At 50.4% G+C, this 19,875-nt stretch overlaps 1 protein-coding gene across 1 annotated transcript in view; it reads left to right on the plus strand.

Annotated features, from left to right (window-relative positions):
* Positions 1 to 19,875, plus strand: part of PCDH1 (protocadherin 1) — a 53,560-nt gene that overhangs the window by 15,349 nt on the left and 18,336 nt on the right. Inside the window, exon 4 of the mRNA XM_050905182.1 lies at positions 12,752 to 12,971. Within this exon, the coding sequence (XP_050761139.1) occupies positions 12,752 to 12,971 (220 nt within the window). The remainder of the gene's footprint in view (positions 1 to 12,751; positions 12,972 to 19,875) is intronic.

Consider the following 19,875-nt stretch of genomic DNA (forward strand, 5'->3'; position numbering starts at 1 on the left):
CCCACCTTCCCCTCTTTTCTTTCACAATTGTATCTGCTCCTTTCCATCCCTCTCTCCTGATCTTTCCTCCTGCTCTGCTCGGGCAGTGACCTCCTCCTTCCCTGTTGCTTTCCCCTCCCCATCAGTCTCCTGACCGGCTGTCTGCTGGCCCCAGTACAGAGGGATGCTGAGCCCTCCGCAGCGCAGGGCTGAGTCCCCGGCTGGCTCCGACAGCCGAGCTGTGGAACCTCTGCACGAAGAAAGCGCTGGCTGTGTGGGCAGCCGCCTGGTCCAAGCCACGCTGATTGATATTCCCAGCACTGCTCTGCCTGCTCGGCTGGGCTCTCAGCTGCAGTGCTGTTCCCTGTGCGCACAGACCAGCCTGGAGCGGGGCCCAGCCCTGCAGCCTGCTTCATCAGTCACCCAAATCCTGGGGCAAAACCCGATGCTGCGACGGGGTGTGTCCCTGGGCACTTTGTGGTCCCTCCGCCCAGAGAGCAGCCAGGAGGCTGTGGATGGGGTGAAGGGGGAGGGTGGGATGCAGCTGAAGGGGGTGGAGGGTGGGGTGCTCCCCGGTGAGGACAGAGCTGGGATGTTCTGGGACGGGAAGGAGAGGAGGCTGGGGTAATGAGAGGGTGCGTGATGTAGGGCAGGATGGGGTGGGGTGTTGCGGGGGAGAGCGAGGGCTAGAGGATGCGTGGAGCAAAGGGGCACAGAGCGGCTCTGTCCCTGGGAACTGTGTCAGCTCAAGGTGCGGAGGGCGTGGGGCAGCAGTGAAGAGGTGGATGCTGTGTGCTTGTGTCCCCAGAGCTGGTGTCCACCCGGGAGCCCCGGCATGAATCGTGTGCAAGAGCTGTGCAGCTGACTCATGTGGGGCTGTGCTGGGGTGCGTCGCAAAGACCAGGAGCTCCCCTTCATGGTTTGTGGGGTCTTGGACATTCAGGCCCTGCGGTACCCTGTCAAATCTCTCTCTTGCTGGCCTATTATTTTGAACGCTGCCCCTGGAGCTGAGCCCTGTGCCAAGCCCAAAGCACCTTCCTCTCCCTCCACCCTCCATCCCCACGCATACCTGTCGCGTGAGAGCACCTGCCCATGAAACCCTGGGCACAGCCCATCTCCATGGGAGAGCTGTGCTCCTACGTACTGCCCTGCAAGCCGGTCCATCCAAGCTGCAGTTACACAACCCAAGCTCTGCTCTTGGGAGAAACCAAGATGGTAGATGGAGATTACTCCAAAAGGGACTCTTCCCACAGTCCCCTGCTCCTTCAGTGCCCCAGAAAGCACACGGTCTGCTTGGCTGAGGCAGAGAGGGATTGAACATGGGTGAGGAGGAGCCTGGCTGCAGGGGCACAGGCCACCGCTGGCACCTTGGTCCTTCTCTTCTTGTCACTTCTGATGCTAGCTGCGGCGTCCGTCAGTCCAACCCGGTGAAGCTCGGTCTTGGTTTCGCCTCTGGGAGCCAGGGTCACCTGTGACTCGGACCCACTCAGCCTCCCCCCAGTAGGTCCCCGTTGACCTTGTCTTCTCTCTGACTTTCTGGACTTTTCTGGAGGTCTCAGTCTGCACCCTTGAGGACCTGCTTTCCGTATCCCACCAGCAGTATAGGTTTCTTTTCCTAGTGGGGTTCCTGACTCAACCCTGTGGTTAAGAGCACAAGACGAAGAGGAGGCCAAACAAAGGAACAGAAAGAAAACAACTCCCCAAGATCCCTTAAAAACATCTCCTAGTTGTTTTGCATCAATGTCTTCCTGTGGCGTAAGCTGTTTACTGCCTCAGTCCTTCAGATGCTCACAGGAAAGAGTGGGTGGGAGAGTAGGTTTGTGGCAGTGACCTGCTAGGAGGGCAGGAGAAAGCTCGTACATTATCTCATCATTTATATACATTTTGGCATTCACAGCCATGCCTTGTGGATCGTGCCCAAGGATCCCTTAAGATGCCCCTGCCCCAGGAGGTAAACATCCTTCTGAGCACCTCTTCACCTGCAAAATACCCGCCTCCTGATCTACTATCTAAACATGGCACGGCTGGGCAGCCGCTGATCTTGGTAGGTTTCATCAAAGCTGTCTTTAGAGCCGTCATTTTGGGAGGGCAGCAAATCACCACCTCGCCCTTGGAACTGATCCTGCTCCGTAGCAAAGTTGTCGGAGCAGAGTGCCCTGATTCAGCTCCTCTGGGACATCTCTAAAGGCCCGAGCAACCTGAAAGCCTGGAGCTATTTAGCTCCCGTGTGGCCTGGTTTTCACATGCTCCAAACTCCCCGATGCTCTTGAGCAGCTGCAAAGCTGCTGCCGGGGAGACTCTGACAGATATCCGTCCCTGCTGTGGGGGGAGCTTCTTGTCTGAGCTGGGGACTGAGATCGTGCTCTAAATGTCTTGCTAATGTGATGTCTGATGTTCCTCTTACACTAATCTGTTAATCTTTCTGCTTCTTCATCAAAAGCACTCAAGCCCAGTAGAAAGCAAAATCAGTATTTCAGATGTTTGAAGAGCCCTTCGTTATTATTCAGGCTGGGCAAGGTGTTGTGATTCAAGGCCCTGGGAGTGCCTGGAGGAGCTTGGGCTGTTTTTTCCAAGGATTTCAAGTAGATCACAGTTTATTAGGGACTGTCAGGACGTCTCTTGCCCAAAGAGAGCTCAGAAACCTTCTCTAACATTGAGGAAATTTTTCGTGAGCTGCAATCTGCAAGGTCTGGCTCAAGGTCTTAACAGCTCACCCAGGATTTGAGGACAGGGTAAAAGAAAGCTGTCCTCAGCTTATCCATACCAGGGGTCCTGTGCCAGTAAGAGTGGTAATGCCAGAGCAGCGCAGGCAAGATAAGTGGCCTTACCAAGCCTTTCAATATTACTTGTCTTACCTGTTTGACCTCTCCAGATGAAGGTGTGTCTTACCCAGTATCATCATTTGTCATTAGGTGCAGGTTGGTTGCAGACCACTGAAGTGAGGACTCTGCCGATGTCTAGAGCGTGTTGGTGCACAGACACAAGGAATAGACACAATTCCTTGACCAAGCAGGAAAAGCTTCTGCCGTTTGCCTATGGAAATAGAGGTGGTTAGAAAATAGGGTTGCCATCAGAGGAAAATTTTCAATTTGAAAATAAATCAGCAAGAATTGACATTTTTTTTTTTATTTTGGCTGAAGTCAATCAACAGATATAGATGTATAAATATATATATATTTTCTAATAATTTCTAAAGGCACAATTCCGACTGACCTTTTTGAATTTAGCTTCATAATTAATACTTGGCTTGAATTCTGAAGTGAAAGTTACCTTTGCAAGAGCATCGTTTTTTCATTTTTACATGTCAGCAAAGATATCCCCCCTGCCCCAACTGTGAAACAAGAAACTCACTTGAAAAATGATCTGATTTCAAGAAATTGACATTTTTTTCCATGCAAAGTCATCTGTTGAAGCATTCCTGGTTCTCTCTCTTTTTTTAGAGTCCTGAGTCTATGGCTTGGGAGCCCCTGCTCTCCCCAGAGCTGTCAATACTATCTCTCAGCTCCACTAGGTGCAACTGGGAACCAGATTAGCTCATTATTTTCCCAGCATTATTTCCCCACTCTACAGCTGTTGGATTCGTTGAGGGCTTTATTCAAGCGTTACTCCCAGTCCTGGAACCTTTTTCTCCCTGGGATCTTCAGATGGTTTTAATGTGATTATGAGACCTCCTTCTGTGTCCCAAGCAATTTTGGCTCTATACCAACTATCTACAAAATGGCTCTATTATCAGCTTGAAGGTGATAGACATTTCAGGACACCACGGTCCGTCCAATTTAGACATTATTCCATAAAGATTATGACCCCTTTAGATTTTATGATTCACCCTTCAGATGATTTATTTCCATATTTTCCTTTCCAGTCTTCATTTCAACCAAAGAAAAGCCAAATTGCACATCCTTGATGGGTTCAGAGCTCTGATAGGCTGAGAGGTTAGGCAATCTCTGTCCTGAGGCTGTCTAAATGGGTTTCTAATTGCGTTAGATCTTGCTATGAGTTAGATAAATTCGATCTGACCAGGCAGGTTGGCACCGGGCTTTGGCGGCTTCTTTGAGCATCATGCAAATTTCAGAAGGCTTCAGGGCACCTATGTGGAGTCAGCCCACATTTTACCCAGATTTATTCATTAAATAGTGCCTCGGGATCTGATGTCCATTTTAGGATGGCTGTTCTGCTATCATTATTTCAGCAGGACTTGTAGCACCTCTCTTCTGACTGCAAGGTCAGCACTTGCTAATTGTCAGCAATGGAAGCCATGCACACAGCCACTTAGAAGAGTGAGCAGTTGCTTTTCAGATAATACCTGGTTTGGGAGGTGTGATTCACACAGATTCCTGTGCTGTTTTCCTCCAGTTGTGGATTCCTTCTGTAGCTTCATTTGTCAACAGTGAAAGAGCTAAAGGGTTGTTTGGAACAACCCTCACTTCAGACACTGGGATGGGAATGGACACAAGGATTTGTGGGTGTGCTGGGTTTAGCTGGGATAGAGTTAATTTTCTTCATAGTAGCTAGCGTGGGACTATGTTTTGGATTTGTGCTGGAAACAGTGTTGATAATCAGGGATGTTTTAGTTACTGCTGAGCAGTGCTTACACAGAGTCAAGGCCTTTTCTTCTCCTCACCCCACCCCACCAGCGAGTAGGCTGGGGTGCACAAGGAGTTAGGAAGGGACACAGGCCAGGACAGCTGACCCCAACTGACCAAAGGGATATTCCATACCGTAGGACGTCACGCTCAGCATATAAAGCTGGGGGAAGGAGGAGGAAGGGGGGGACGTTCAGAGTGATAGTGTTTGTCTTCCCAAGTCACCGTTACGCGTGATGGAGCCCTGCTGTCCTGGAGATGGCTGAACACCTGCCTGCCGATGGGAAGTGGTGAATGAATTGTTGTTTTGCTTTGCTTGTGTGCACAGCTTTTGCTTTACCTGTTAAACTGTCTTTATCTCAACCCACGAGTTTTCTCACTTTTACCCTTCCAATTCTCTCCCCCATCCCACTGGGGGGGAGTGAGCGGGTGGCTGTGTGGTGCTTAGTTGCCTGCTGGGGTTAAACCATGACAGTGGGCAGAGCACAGCCATCAAACAAGACCTCATGAACATCAGATGGACCAGAACTGTCAGCCACGTTGCTGATGTGCCTTGTGCAACCACAGTAGCTGTGATGGAGGTGATCCCAGAAAATCATCAGACTGGTAGATCAGAAAACTGGGCCTTTAAGTCTGCTCGTAGTCCTGTCCAGAATTGTCAGTGCTTGTTTGGAGACACCACCTTCAATGACAAAATTCTGGGAAGGCCTGAACATTTTTTTTGGAATGCAAGAGGGGTCTTACAAGTATGCATAGACCACACCTTTGCTTAGAGCTGGGTCCATCTATCTCCCTCCCTTGTTTGTGCTGGCTGGAGCTCCAGGCAGGCAGTTGTCCTGCCTGGTTGCTCCATCCCTCCCTTGTCCAAAGCAGGCAGAGCCCCCGGCACCTGTTCCCTTGCTCTGCACCAGCTCTTTCCTCAATTTCTTCGTGTTGTGCTAAAAGGGAGTGATCCAGTACTGCTGGGAACTGCAGCTCTGGAGTGGTTCGGTCCACTTCACGAGGTGATAGTTAGCCCTTGTGCCTCTGAAAATCTGGACCTGAAGATGCTGTAGCAGGGCAGGGAGGAACCTCTGGGGCAGACAGGATGCCCAGACCACGAAGGAGACCAGAGAGGCACAGGAGGGAGAAGCGCAGGCCTTGAGGAGCAGAGGGTTACCATAGGTGCCAGGAGGCTGACACCAAGCCAGGGCAGCATTTGCCTTTGCTGCTCGTATGCAAACACTCTCTCTCATCGTGCTGCTCTGCCTGGTGCCATGTAACATTGTGAGCTCTTCACGTCACGTGCAGGTATGGCAGCCCCGGGCGTGAGGGTGGGTGCAGGAGGAGTGGGGGGATTCTCTTGGGGGGTTTCTTCTCCAAACATCAGTGCAGCGGCCAGACAGTGTGCTGCTGGGGTAGCATGGGAAAGAATGGGAAGAGCTGTCTGCTCTGACGCCGTCCTCACCCCAAAACACCAGCAGAAGCACATGCTGTTGCTCAGACAAGCTGTAAAATGGTTGACTGCTTATGGCCACGAGCTGAGCTTGTCTCCTGTGTCCTAGAGCTAGAGTGTTGCCCTGGATGGTTCTTGGCAATTCAGGTCCAGCTCTCCTCGAGGCTTGCCCTGGTTTCCATGGGCATAATTATTCCCCTCAGCCTCCTGCTCCGAAGCCTGTGTTGCATTGCGCTGGAGCCGTGCTCCTCTCCAGACGTGATACTGGCAAAATAATTCCCACAAGCAGCAAAGCCTTCAGACATGAAGTGTAGTTTGGGGCATGGTCCCTGGGCTTATCTTTTTTTTTTTCAGTGACCAGGGATGTTGCATAGCTCCAGGTTGGTTGGTAAAAGAGAGGGGTTCATGAATTAATCTGAAGTTGACTAACTCATGTGCTACAATGGCTCCCTTGTCACTTATTTTTATATTCTGGGCATTGGGTCTGACATTGCCTTTCACTTTCAGCCCTGTGAGTTGCTGCATTGTGGCGGCTGTTGGGGAAGCAAGCTCCTTTGGCAGCTGGCTGAAAGGCCGTTGAGGCTTCTGGCATGTGGGGAGGCGCAGGAGCAATTGGAGGCTGCCAGATGAGCCCATTAGCCGCGGATCCTGCTTTCGGATCAGCAGTGAGGTAGTTAACAATTTTGATATTTCCACCACTCCAGCATTAATCGGCGCTCGGGGGGGGGGAGCAGGGCGGCTTACCTCCGGGGGGCTGTTGCACCGCACCATTCCTGTCAGCAGGAAAAGGGTTCCTGGGGCGATTTTAAGGTTTCCTTTGTGAACAGCGCAATTTCTGGTCCGTCAGATGGGACCGCATCTCCTGCTGCTCAGTCCGTGCCGTCTGCGCAGGGGGTGATGCAGTGCATTTGGGGGGAGCCGGTGTGACACCCCGCAGCCCTGTTCCCTGGTAGGACTGCTCTCGTTTTGGCTGAGTTTGTTTTCCCTGGGTTTAGCAAGGAGAATCAGCTTGGTGCGGGTCCTGATGAGAGCCGGAGATGTTTGCAATGAAGGGAAGAGGCAGGAGGGAGTAGAGCGGGGCTGAGGCGGGAGGGGGTCCCCTTAGTCCCCCTCCAGCATCCGTGGGTGGGGACCCTTACGGTAGAGGGCATCAGGATAGAGGAGCCCCTTGGTGGGAATGGTGTTGGAGGCTCTTGGGGTGTGCAGCCAGGACCAGGCAGGCTGGGGAAGGCTGTCGGGGAGAGCCCGAGAAAATTTCTCATCAAAACAAGTCCCTGCTACTGTCAGATAAGTCCCAAAACTGGAACCGTGGGTGTGAGCCTGGCTTCCCCGTTGTGGAAAGGCTGTGGCAGAGCTGGAACAGGCACAGAGAAGGGCAGCAAAGCTGGCCCGACCTGCCCGGCGTCTGCAGGAGGACAGGCTGCACGTACTCGCACGCTGCAGCTCGCAGAGGACACAGTGGAGCAGGATGCAGCGCGGATCTGTGAAATTGGAAAGGGGTAGAGCGAGGAGCAATTACTCATGTTTTCTCATAACCCTGCAGGTAGGAGAAGTTCAAGGAAAAATTACCAGGCAGCAGTTGTAAAACCAAAGGGAAGCGCTTTTCTGCGTAGCACACGGGCAGAGAGTTCATTGCTGCAGGATGCCACGGAGGCCAAAAGCAGGCGTGGACTCAAAAAGGCGTGAGAGCACTTCACAGAGGATGGGGGTCATTAAACGTATGAGCTGCAAACGATTCCTTGCTCAGGGAAAAAACCTGAGCTGCGGCACAACAGAAACCCACAAGATTTACTAGGGGATGAATGTCTTCATCAGAGCACCCACCGTGGCTGGAGGCAGCTGCCGGTGCTGGTGCTCCCTGCAGAAAGTCGGGGACAGGGGCTGGGTTTGCTCCTCAGATGTACAGGCTGGCACAGGCAGGTCTCTCCATCAGGAAGATGAGAGCGAGCACTGGGGAGCCCTTGAAAGGATTTTTTTCAGAGCCACAATTCCTCAGCTAGGAAAATAGACAATTTTGCCCCAAATCCCATTCTAGTGCAGTGGCAAAGTGGAGATAGCAGTTAGAAATAGAAAAGCAATAAATACTGGAGGAGGAAAAAGGGAAAAGGGAGGGAGTGTATAGCAATTAGTAGAAATGAGTAGTTATGGAGTATAGAAAATTGACAAGGAAAGCCAAAAATATTGGGGGAAAATCAATTTTGACAAGCTAAACACAATAAAGAGTACTTTAAAAAATGTGCTAGGTGGAATCCAGTGACTGTCATTTCCAAAGGGAGACTGTAAAATTGTTAATTATGTAGAAAAATGCAAAAGTATTCAATAAATGTCAATGCATTGGTCACCAGTAAAAACATTCAAAATATCACCTCCTTGAAATAGTGATGTTTAAAATAATCGAATAAAATAATTTGTGCCAAAGCATCTTCAAAGGGCTGGAGTAGGAGCTCTCTGATCCGGAGGTGTTAATGGAGCTGGGGACCCCAGGATGGGCCAGGAGGAGTGGGAGGGCAGTGGTGCCGTGAGCCAGCTGGAATAGTGATGGGGATGCTGTGTGCACCGCACACTGTCCTCGTCAGCCCCAGGGAGCAACTGGATTAATAGCTGAGGCAGGAAACTCAGTGATGGAAATAGCACTGACGTCAGTCAATGCAGTTTGATGGGAAGGGATACTGGGCAGTGTCATTACATGACAGGTCCAGCTCTTAAACCTTTCCTTAGGCATCTGCTCCTGGCCACCGCGAGGAACAGGATCTGCTCTAGGCATACCTGCGGGTCTGAAGCAGCAGAGCTGGTTTTATGCTGGTGTGAGATTACAGCGTGCAGCTGATCAACTTGGAGTTTGATGAAGATGCCGAGTTGATAATGCATTATGTTATTATTATTATTATTTTGAATTAACACTACTTATTATATGTTAAGCATTGTTAGATAGATGAAGATCTGGTTTATCAACAGGTTAGCGAAGAAAAGCAGTCGTTGGTTGGGAGTCCTTGCGGAATGAGGTTCTCTGGAGGAGCTCTTCGGCAGCAGTACTGTGCCTGCTGCCATTCAACGTTGTAATCAACGATCTGGAAGTAAATATAAAATCACTGCTGATAAAATTTGCAGCTGACACGGAGATTGGTGGAGTGGGAGATCATGATGAGGATAGAGCAGTCATGCAGAGCGATCCAGATTGCTTGGTAAACCGGGCCCATTTAAACAAAGTGCATTTTAACACAGCCAAATGCAAAGCTGTACATTGAGAAATAGAGAATGCTGGTTTATATCCTGGAAAGCACTGACTTTAAAATGGATTTAAGGGTCACACCGCATGAGTAGCTCAGCGTGAGCACTCGCGGTGCTCCCGCCAAAGGGCTAATACAGTCCTCAGATGAAAAAACCTGAGAGGTAGGAGGAGAAGCAAGGCTCTGCAGAAAGCCCTGGTGAGATGGCACCAGCAGTCCTGCAGGGATCGCCTCTGATGAGGAATGCAGAAAAACTGGGGCAAGAAAAGATCAGGGCCACAAAACTGATTCGCTGGCTTGCAGGTTGAGACTTAAGGAACCCGGTTTGTTTAACTTCTCAGAAAGAAGATTGAGGCGTGCCTTGATTGGACTGTACAAGCAACTTCTTGTGCAGAAAACGCTGCGTGCTGAAAGGCTCTTTAACCTAGCAGAGGAAGGTCAAACAAAACCCAATTTCTGTAAGTCAGTGCCAGACAAATGGATTCAGTGTCTTTCCGTGACTCCAGAACAAGGCTCTCCGGGTGGAGAGCTTCAGCCAGACACAAGCTACTAGGACTGCGCAGAGTAAGAGGAGGGCACTAACCCCCACCAGTGCTGTGCTGCCGTGCAGGGTTGGAAGGGAGTGGGGTTGAGTGTGGATTGCCTTCGCCCTGCAGTGAGAAGAGCCCTTTCAAGGGCTGCCAGGCAGGATCTGACATTTAAAGGAGGTGTTTTTTAGGTAAAAGTGATGCTATTTGGAAGAAGACCCCTCAGGGGAGGGATAGTAGCTGTCACAGGATGGGTTTCTGAGGCTGTTTGTTTGCATTATTGCAGGCACCCCAAGGAGCCCTAGTTGTTTGTCTGGGGTTTTACAAGCACAGAGTGAAAGCATAAGCTTCGAGCCAGGGATGATCCACAGTGACGGAGGAAAGCAGTTTCAGACAGGTAGTCAGGGTGCAGGAGGAGGCTGTGGGACAGCATTGCCTGGCATGGTGGGCAGTGACTTCTGTGCAGTGAAGGCTTTTGCAGGTTTTACACGGCTGCACAGCCTACGAAGTGGGCTGGGAGATGACCTCTGGGGCATCATCTGCACACACTTCTGCTGCAAGCAGGACTGCCTTGACCTCAGCTCCTCCAGAGCTGTGCACCTCCTGAGAGGTGCTTGCCTGTCCCTTCATGACAAAGATTGCACCTTCTGCTTTGGCAATCTTATCGCACTTGGCTAAACCTACCATTGTATTTTTTTCCACAGCGGCTAACCTCAGTCTTGCCTGCTGCGGGTGAAGGCCATTCCTTCTTGTCTGTCCATGGTCAAAAGCAGCAGCTTTCTCTTTGCAGAAGGCTTTTATGAGCTTGAAGAGTGCTGCCTTTGCCACCCTTAGCCTCCACCTCCCCAAACCAGTTTCCTCAGTCTTTTTATGTTTTGTCATGATTTCTGACAGCAGCTTGTTGCCACTCCTCTCTGCTCAGCTGGTGCACGTGTTCTTGAAAGTGGTGCCCAGACTGGACACAGCTTTGCCTCTGCAGTCCTACTTGAGCCCAGCAGAGCAGACAGATCCCTCAGTGACTTAAAGACAAAGCGCCTGTTTACGCATCCCAATATAGATGCATTTTTTGGTGAGAGATTGACACCATTGATGGATAGTCAACCCGTGATCTGTTGTAACCCCCAATCCTTCAGCCAGCCTGCTGCTTGCGCGGTGATTATTTTTCCCAAGTGTGCAAATGTGACAGATATATTCCACATCTGTCATCCAAGCAGTTAATGAAAATACAGGCTAGCGATGGACTCAGGACACAACCCAAAGAATTTCATTTGATACATCGTCCCAGCTGAAAGCAGTAATTATTTTCTGAACACAACTTTCTAAATGCTTTGCATCCACCCTGCAGTGAATTGCACTATATTACCTAAGCAGAGAAGTACTATGCTGCACCTACACTGTTTTCCTGCATTACTTATGAGAATATCATCTAAAATAGTGTCAAAAAACTTCCTAAAGTCAAGATATAACATTTACTGCTCCTCCTCCATCCACAAGGCCTGATGTCTTTTCAAAGGAAGAAGTTCAATGGCTTGACATGTTTGTTTGTGACAAACCTACAGTGGCTGTTACTCATTTCCTTGTTATCTTGTAGGTACTTACAAAGAGTTCTTTTATCTGTTTCAGTATTTTTCCAGGAACTGAAATTAAGCTAACTGTTTTATAATTCTCCAGCTCTTCTTTTTTCTCATCTTTAAAGACAGACGCTATTTTAGCTCACTAGCTCACTTCCAGTCTTCTGGAAGCTCCCTGATTCTCTACAAATTCTTTAAAAAAAGTATATAAAAAAAAAAAAGAAAGCAAAAAAAAAAGCCCTAACAGCTCTGAAGTTACTTAAATCAGGTCTCTAAGCACCTGGGGTGAATTTAATCAGGTCCAACCAACCTAAAAGCAGCTAGCTCATCTAAATGCTCCCTGTGTGTTCCTTCCCTCAGTTAGTCTCAATTCCTTCCCCTTCCTCGTTGGTGCTAGCCGTGTGGGATGCCTGATTGCCACTCAGTTGTAGCAAAGACATCAGCAAAAAAAGGTATTCAGCCTAAATTGTGTGTTGGTTCCTCTCTCTCCTGATCGCCTTCTGATCCCCATCAAACAGGTCCTTTCTTGGGGTCCTTCCTACATTTATGGGTGATTTTGTGTCTTTTTCTCTCTCTTGGTGTTTGTGTTTCATTCTCTGCACTCATCATCCTGCTCTTGCCCTATGAACTTGTGCTACCCTTTCCACTCCTCAGTAATCACGACAAAGAAGGGTTATTATGGAAGGATTTGGAGGAGGATAATGATGTAGCTTAATGGCTGTTTGCAGGGAGCTCCTCCCAAGCATGAGGCAAAGCTGGGGAGAGAAAGTGTGAAGTAGGGTCTTTGAAACGTTTAACAAGCAGACAAAAGAAGCGATGGTGACCCTTGATGGAGAACCTCTTAGGATGAGAGATGGTGTCAGGCCAGGGGCTGGAAGGTGAGGGATGATGTCACCATAGCTCTGTGCTGGGCAGTGATCCCATTAGAGAGGCTCTCGGGTGGGCTCAGCCAGGTCGGTCTCTGAGATTGGGTCTCTGAGGGCACCAAGGGTGCATGCAGAGTCTGAGTGCAAAATGGAGACCCCAGATGAAGGGTCGGGTGGGGGCCAAAGATTCAGGACGCTGTGCTAACGGGGTACCTTTCTGGAGCCTGCCTGTCATGGGAGAGGGCATCTGCCCAGGGTTGTCTCTGGGTGGAAAAAGAGGCTGGGGCATGAGCCTTGGAGGGAGCTGCTGGGTCAGGGGAGCGCAGGGACCACGCAAGGTGTGCTCCCCGCATGGGGTGGTGTCTGATGGGGTGCTCTTGGCTGGGGTGGAGCCTGGCGCCGTGTCTGTTGGGCTGGCTGCGGGGGGCTGATGATGGACCCTGCTGGTGTCAGGAGCACGGGGCAGGAGCGATCTGCCTCTGTTTAGGGGTCAGGTTTGGTGAACCCCCCTTTGCCTTCATCTGCTGGGTGCATGATGCAACAGCTTTTCTCTTCTCTCCCAGTTACCTCATCGCCGAGTGACGTTCTCTGCAGCCAGCCAGGCTCAGGACCTGCAGGATCCCTCCCAGCACAGCTACTACGACAGCGGGCTGGAGGAATCGGAGACCCCAAGCAGCAAATCATCGTCGGGGCCCCGCATTGGGCCGCTAGCCCTGCCTGAGGATCACTATGAACGCACCACGCCCGATGGCAGCATCGGGGAGATGGAGCACCCTGAGAACGGTACGTGCTCGCGGCACGCGTGCCTGCCCCCTCCCCAGGGACTCTGCACCTGAGGCTCTTCATCCTCAATGCCGCACCTCCCCTGGTGTGGGTGAGATGGGGTGAGGAGTTCGGTTGGGACAGGCTTGTCACGCTCAAGTCTGGTGGGGCTGGGAGGCTGGAGAAGAGGTGAGGCTCAAAGCAAGAGAGCAGCAAGGACATGGTGGGGAGGGGAGAGGTGGGTGAGGGAGAGGAGGTCCAGGGGAGGCTAGGAGATGTGGGGGTGGGAAGAGTCAAGGAGGCAGATGGGTTTGGCAGGAGGCAGATGGGTTTGGCATGATGTAGACAGGGGGCCCAACAGGATGGTCCGAGATGGCAGCACAGGCGGCATGCGGAGGGAGTTGTAGCCCAGCCGACGCTGAGCTTGCGTGCCGCAGTCAGGTGGTCCCACGGGTGCCTGCCCCTGCGGCAGGGTAGGGGTGTAGGGGCGGTCAGGGTGTGATGCAGCTCTCCATGCTGTGGTGGGTGTCGGAGCCGTGGGAGTTTCCTGGGGAGCAGAGGGGGAGAGCAGGTTTAGTGGTGCGGATGGGTGAGGAGATACATGGAGGGGAGGATCAGAGAGCGTGGTGGTGGCAAACCCGAGAGCGACGTGTCCTGCCTTCATTGGGCCCTTCAGGTCACCTCCTGCTCGGGTCCACCTTTACCTGAGAACCCCACCAGAGGTGACTGCAATCTCGCCATGGGAGAGCTGGCTTTCCCCTGCCCTGGTGCAGCTTCAACCCCAGTTCTGCTCCTTGTGCTGCCTCTGTGCTGCCTGCCTGACTACCCTCAATGAGCCCACTCCCCAAGCTATCTTCTCTGGCCAGCTTAAGTTGCTTCCTCGGACTTGGCTCTGGCTGTGCATATAACATCTACTTTCCTGTACCTGCTGCCTTCTGTGCTCTTGTACTGAGGGGAGGTTGCAGTGGAGCTGGCAAGTTCAAAGAAACCTCTGGGAGGGAAGAAAAGGAGGTGCAAAGGGTTCTGCCGAAGTCTCCTCCTACTTCTGGGAGCATTCTTGACTTTGGGACAGGTCTGTATGTGGTGTGAAAATGGCTGAGAGTGTGTTCAGCTGGTCTAGGGAGCTGCAAACCCGCTAGGTCCTCCTATTAAGCAGCACATGGAGCCCACGGTAATTTGTGGTGTTGAAGGTCTAGCAGAACATCTTTTCCTTCTTCCCAGGTTAGTTCATGGAGTAACACTGGAGTTCGCTGTGCTACAACCATTGAAGCAAAGCATGGTTGTGCCAGGTCTGCAGGGTTCCCAAATCCATTTGTTGCTCTTGCAATATGAGGCACCTTCCTGTCTAGGAGTGTTGTGCAGATCACTTTCTTCCCAAAAGTACCAGCCAGTCAACTGGGAAGAGTGGTATGGAAAGGTTCCTGGAGTCCTGGCACAGGACGACAGTACTGGACTTCCCAAGTGCCCTTGCGTACCAGCCTGTGCCTGCAAGAGAGGCTTGAAGGGCATGTGGGCAAGGAGATGCCACATGGCTGTGCTGAAGGATAGAGCAGGGCAGTGGTGATGATGGGCCTGGAAGAGGAAAGTTTGAGCCCCTGAAGGTGACAGGCAACCCAGAGGTGATGAAGGAGGAGCAGGGCTAAAAGTAGAAAGAGGAGAGAGAGAGAACCTGGAGGGTCTGCAGCAGGAGATGGAGGGCAGAGAGGGTTGCCTGTAGTCCTTGGGATGTTTGTTGTCTGCCCGATGGGGATGAGCAGACCCGAGGAAGGCTAGGGGACACTGCCCGGAGCAGTGGCTCTCACAGGGATAGAGCACCCGGGCATGGCTCCCTGCTCACAGCATCACAAAACCCAACCTGCCCTATAAATTAGGCAGCTCCCTCCCTTTGCACAAGAGCCCTGTGTATGCTCACAGCCCAGGAGGACGGAGATCACCACATACCCATCTATGAACAAATCCACGTGTGATACAGACATGTGCAGAGGCTCCCAGGGGATAACCGTAACCCTATTCTGCTCGCTGTCCCCCAGCCTGTCCTGGCTCGGCTCCCTTCACGTGGCAGTGGTTGGGAAGTCAGGCTCCAGTGCCTCCAGCAGCCGTCCTGACCTGTATAAACCAGGTTCAGTGCAGAGGCCACGGCAGGCCAGGGCTCTGGGGAATCCACCAGCATTAACCCTAGTTGGTCCTGGTGCTCTGCAGATAATCTAGCAAAGAAAGGCAGTTCAACGAACTTGAGGGGCTGGGGTCAGGGTCAAGATCCGTTAAGCAGACTATTAGGGGACCCTGGCACCAGGCCAGGTGACTTGGAGGTTAGGAGGTACTGGTTGTGTTAGATCAGTTCATCAGAGTTGCGTTTCCCACGGTCCACCTGCCCGAGATGTGGCACATCAGACCTCTCTGTGGTGCAAACAAGACCTCTCTGTCTTGTTTGTCCAGAGAAGGATCATGTCTTGCTTCCTGTGAAGAGTCTCCAGTGATGTGGGACCATCATGACCTGTTTGGGGACTGTCTCACCAGGCCCTTCTCTTGGCTTCTGCAGCTGCTCAAGCGGCACCAGCCCCTCAAAGAGATCAGATGTTGTTTTTTGTGAAGCTAGGAAGACTAAGCCATTCTTGACCTTATATTAAACTGAAGAGACAAATTGGATCCCACTCACCCTATCTCGCGGCACGAGCGCGAGACTGACACGACTGTGCATTTTCAAGGCTTTCATCTAGTTATAAATATCCAACATAACAGGGCTTCCATTGCTTTCTCCAGGAGATTATCCCTGCAGCCGAACCAATCTGATAAGCAAGTATGCAAGGCTATTTATAGCTTTTCAACTGGAAGACAGATCCATGCCTTTTCTTTGTAGATGGTTCTTCACTTGATTAACACACATATCAGTGTCCTCCTTTTTTGGACACTTTTTACTGTGCATACTGCAGCAAAATGCTGTATTGCAGGGGCTGAGCCAGGTCCTTTTCAGGAGGAATTACGATGTTTCTGATGAAGACTTCTCCAGTATCTTGGCACTGATGTGCCAGCTCCTCAGTCATCCCAGGCATTTGTCATCCCTGGTATTTTACCTAGCTGCCCACTGTTTCCTCCCCAACATTTTGCCGTGCTGTTATCCACTTCTGTGGGGTACACTGAGCTGGGAACTGAGCTTAGTCTCCCACTTGGCCACCCGTTGCTTTCGCTAAAGACATCTGCTCCCCCTGTATCACAGATTTGCTTTAGTTGGAAGGAGCCTGGGAGTGATTCTGCTCTGCAGAGGATCTGCCCTGCCATAATGCATGCAGAGCTTGGATTATGAAAGTGCCAGTCTCTCTCCATTGACGATGGAGAGAATTTAGTAAGATTACAGGACCAAATACGTGCAATTTAGGAAACGTTACATGAAGGCTGTTTCACTCTGTCTCTGTGTGGTACAAAGGTACCTGAGATGACGATACATTGGATGAAGTATTTCTGAATTGCGTTCTTCAGCCGACAGAACAGGGGTAAATGTTTAATCTGTTGCATCCCCATTATTTAAAGTGGGGACCCCATGCCATTTTTAATGCATGCCATTACAACCCCGCGTTGAATATGTAATTAACGATCATCTCATGAGCTTTCGCAATGCACTTAGTGCAGTAGTATCTGTACTTCACAGATGTTAATGAGTTTATCCTCACAGCTCCCCTTCCAGGGAAGAAATTCCACCATAGTTGGGGAATGAAACAGAAAATTGTAATCTGTATTTCTGAGATGTCTGCTAGCTTTGAGTGACCCACTGGATGAGCTGGCAGCTCCTCGGTCTGCTCTTTTCGGAAGGCGAGAGCCGCTGTAGCATCCCAGTGCTCCTAAGCCACGAGGCAGGTCTCCAGCTGCTCTTGGATGGCAAAGCCGAGGCTGCCTCGGCCGCCTCCGGGCAGCTGCTGACGTACGAGGCGAGAGCAGCATGGCTTTGGGACTTTGTGGCAGAGCTAGATGTAAAACCCTCTCGCCTGGTTCATAGCCATAGGCTTTTCTGACAAGACCAGCCTTTTTCTCATGGTTTCCTACCTCCTCTGTACACCTCAGCACAGCTTGAGCAAATGAATTGAGATACCATTTCCAGGGTTTGACTGCCGGACTTAGTAAAACCCTTTCAGTCCAGATTTTTCTTCGATTCGAGAAAGATTGGTAGATTGGTGCATTGTAAAGCCAGAAGGTGCAGCTTGTCTAACACCTGCGTGACACAGGCCATAAAATTTCACCCTGTGATTTCTGCATCTCACCATGGCTGAGCGGGAGCACTCCTTTGGAAAGATCCCATTTTGACAGCAGATTGCAAATGGTGGCAAGCGTGTGAGACCCCTGGTGAGCCCTTCCAGTGGTAGCTCCTCTCCAGCCCCAGTTTCACAAGCCTACACTAAAATTCTGCTTGAGCTGCTCCGGCTCCCATTTCTTTCCATTGAATCTTACAATATTAGAAGACACTTCACGCGACACGTACGTGTAGATCGCATGCAAGCAAGTCAACATTTAAAGTTCTTTTTGATACACTCAAAAACTGAGTCAAGTTCCTTACAGTGAGCAGAGCCAAGGCAAGACATTTTGGCAGCTGGGTCTCTCTTCCTTTCCTCCCACCTTTCCTTGCGCTCCTCCCAGCCATTGCCATCTGCTCATGGTGCCACCACAGACATGCAGCCCCATTCCTGGGCAGCAGCAACATCTGGCACATCTTGGATGTATGTGCTGCTTTTTGGCAACCCTTGCAAAAGCAGCCTGGGGAGATTTTTTCCTCCCGCTCCCCTTTGCTACACTTCTGATTATAGTTCAAGTCTTCCGTTCCTTCATATCATTTTTTCTCTGCGTGATCGCCAATTTGCCAACAACCTTTTAGCGGTGTGCATGTGTCCAGATGATAGCCCACAGCTCTCCAGCAGCACTCAGTGGCATCCATAGCAGCACCAGGCACAGAGATAATGTGACTGCTAGTGTTTGTCTTCATAGTCTCACGACAGGCATGTGTGTCCACCGCATGCAAACAGAGCTGCTTCTGGCTAGCACTGGGCTGTGCGTGCACCCTGCAATGTCACAGCACCTTGAGAAGGCGGGTGGCTCAGAAGAGAACTCCCAAGCCAACGGTCCCTTCTCACTGCTCATGGTGATGAGATGGATTTGCAGCAGTGGGGAGCCACTACCTCCTGCTTCGTGTCAGTCTGGTCATGAGCTTCTTTTTAAGGTTCTCACTGCTATTGTTGTGCAGTTCCTTCCAGCCAGCAGATGGGACAAAAAAAATTGCTTTCTGTCTCCTCCTTTGGCAGAGTGAAGTCTCCAGATCTTAAAACCTATTCTTCTTTTTTTGCATTATCTTTCAATGTCCCTTTTGTCTTCATGAAAGTGTTCCAGGCACATGTTCAGTCTGCGGATTTTTTTTCAAACGTACTCTGCAGCATTTTTGCTTTGTTGCAGAGCGCTGAGGAATGCTTTTGACTGGGCTCCCATCTGGGATGTGGGATTGGAGCTAGCTCTGTGCGATTCCTGGTCAAATGCCGGTTAGCCCAGATAGGTTGTCTGGTACACAGACCTCTTCTGTTACTGAAAGATGTCACACCTTGTGGGAGAAAACCGAGGGTATGGTGTAGGATAGGATAAATGCTGCTGTCCGTGGAATAAAGAAAGATGGTCTCTGGCTGGCACTGTGCACCGATCTCCCCTTTGCTGACTGAGAACCAGCAGGTCACACATCTGAGCAGCTGAGGACCGTTGGCTTGGGTCTGACTGGTGCTTGGACTCCTCTCTAGCTGAGACACTGTGGGATTATTTTTAACTGATCTGCAGCCCTTTCCTTTTTAACACTGACTATTGACATCAGGGCTGGAATTATTTACTGCAGATGTTCTGTCATTACTAGTAGTTTTCAAGTCCTGCTCTTATTTAGGGTATGCATACTCTCTGTGACCGTCTTCTGCATCTTGTCTACTTCTACAATTATGTCTGGGTTTCTGAGTGATCTTCACCTCTACAGGCATTTGCTTTTCTTCCTAAGAAATTGTGAGTTTCTCTACTTTCTTCACTTAATGTTGGTTCATCCCCAAAGACAGCTTCTGATTTTCCTAATCACTGCTGAAGAGAGATGTGGGAAAAGATTTTTATCATGAGAGACAACGTCCGACAGATTGCAGCAAATGGTCATGGATTACACCATCTTGGTTTCAACACGCCATTTCTGTCTGAGCTGTAATTTCAGACTTGTTCTCACCCTATTTCTTCTTTTCCGTATTTTCCAGCACCCATGTCTGGGTAAACTCTCTCTTACGAAAGAGCTGTTCAGGTCAGAGCGGTTGTGGCATGCCACGTCAACCAGGTCACCTTCCTTAATTGTACCGAGGATCCCAGGGTAAACAGGGTACAGCTGTTTTTTCTTCCCCAGACTAACAAGTACATTGCTACTAACTACAGAGAATGCCTTTAATCCTCTCAAGACCTTCTAAGAAGGATGCTACTTGCTTCAGACGTTGTCCAAAATAGCTTTAATAATTTATTTGACAGTGTCTTTCTTGTCTCACAGGATTATGTGGTAGTGCACAGGTAAGATTGTCCTCAAGTTCTCCGAAGATCCTTGGTGGATCCTGCATATCTCTAGAGGAGTTATTTGAAGGAACCAAATTTCCCTGTTGGGTTCTGATTACTTTTTCCACTCTTTCTGTCCCTGAACTGTGGTTGCATTATGTGATTATGAAAAATCTAGGCAGGACAGTCGTTCTGAGTCAATGCCCAAGAGACAAAAAGCTTTATATTTCAGTAGGAAGGTGCCTTCTCTTGTAGAATATGTAGGTCCCTATGGCTGTATGTGTGCCTCCTGCATTCGAGATTGGATTTTTTGGGTTTTCTGCTATTCCTTGCGATCCTGGGCTGGGCTGTGACATCTTCCATTCCCTCTTGCTGTCTGTGGCAAGACAATGGA

The sequence above is a fragment of the Gymnogyps californianus genome, chromosome 14 (assembly GCF_018139145.2).
Source record: "Gymnogyps californianus isolate 813 chromosome 14, ASM1813914v2, whole genome shotgun sequence".
NCBI classification, from domain to species: domain Eukaryota; kingdom Metazoa; phylum Chordata; class Aves; order Accipitriformes; family Cathartidae; genus Gymnogyps; species Gymnogyps californianus.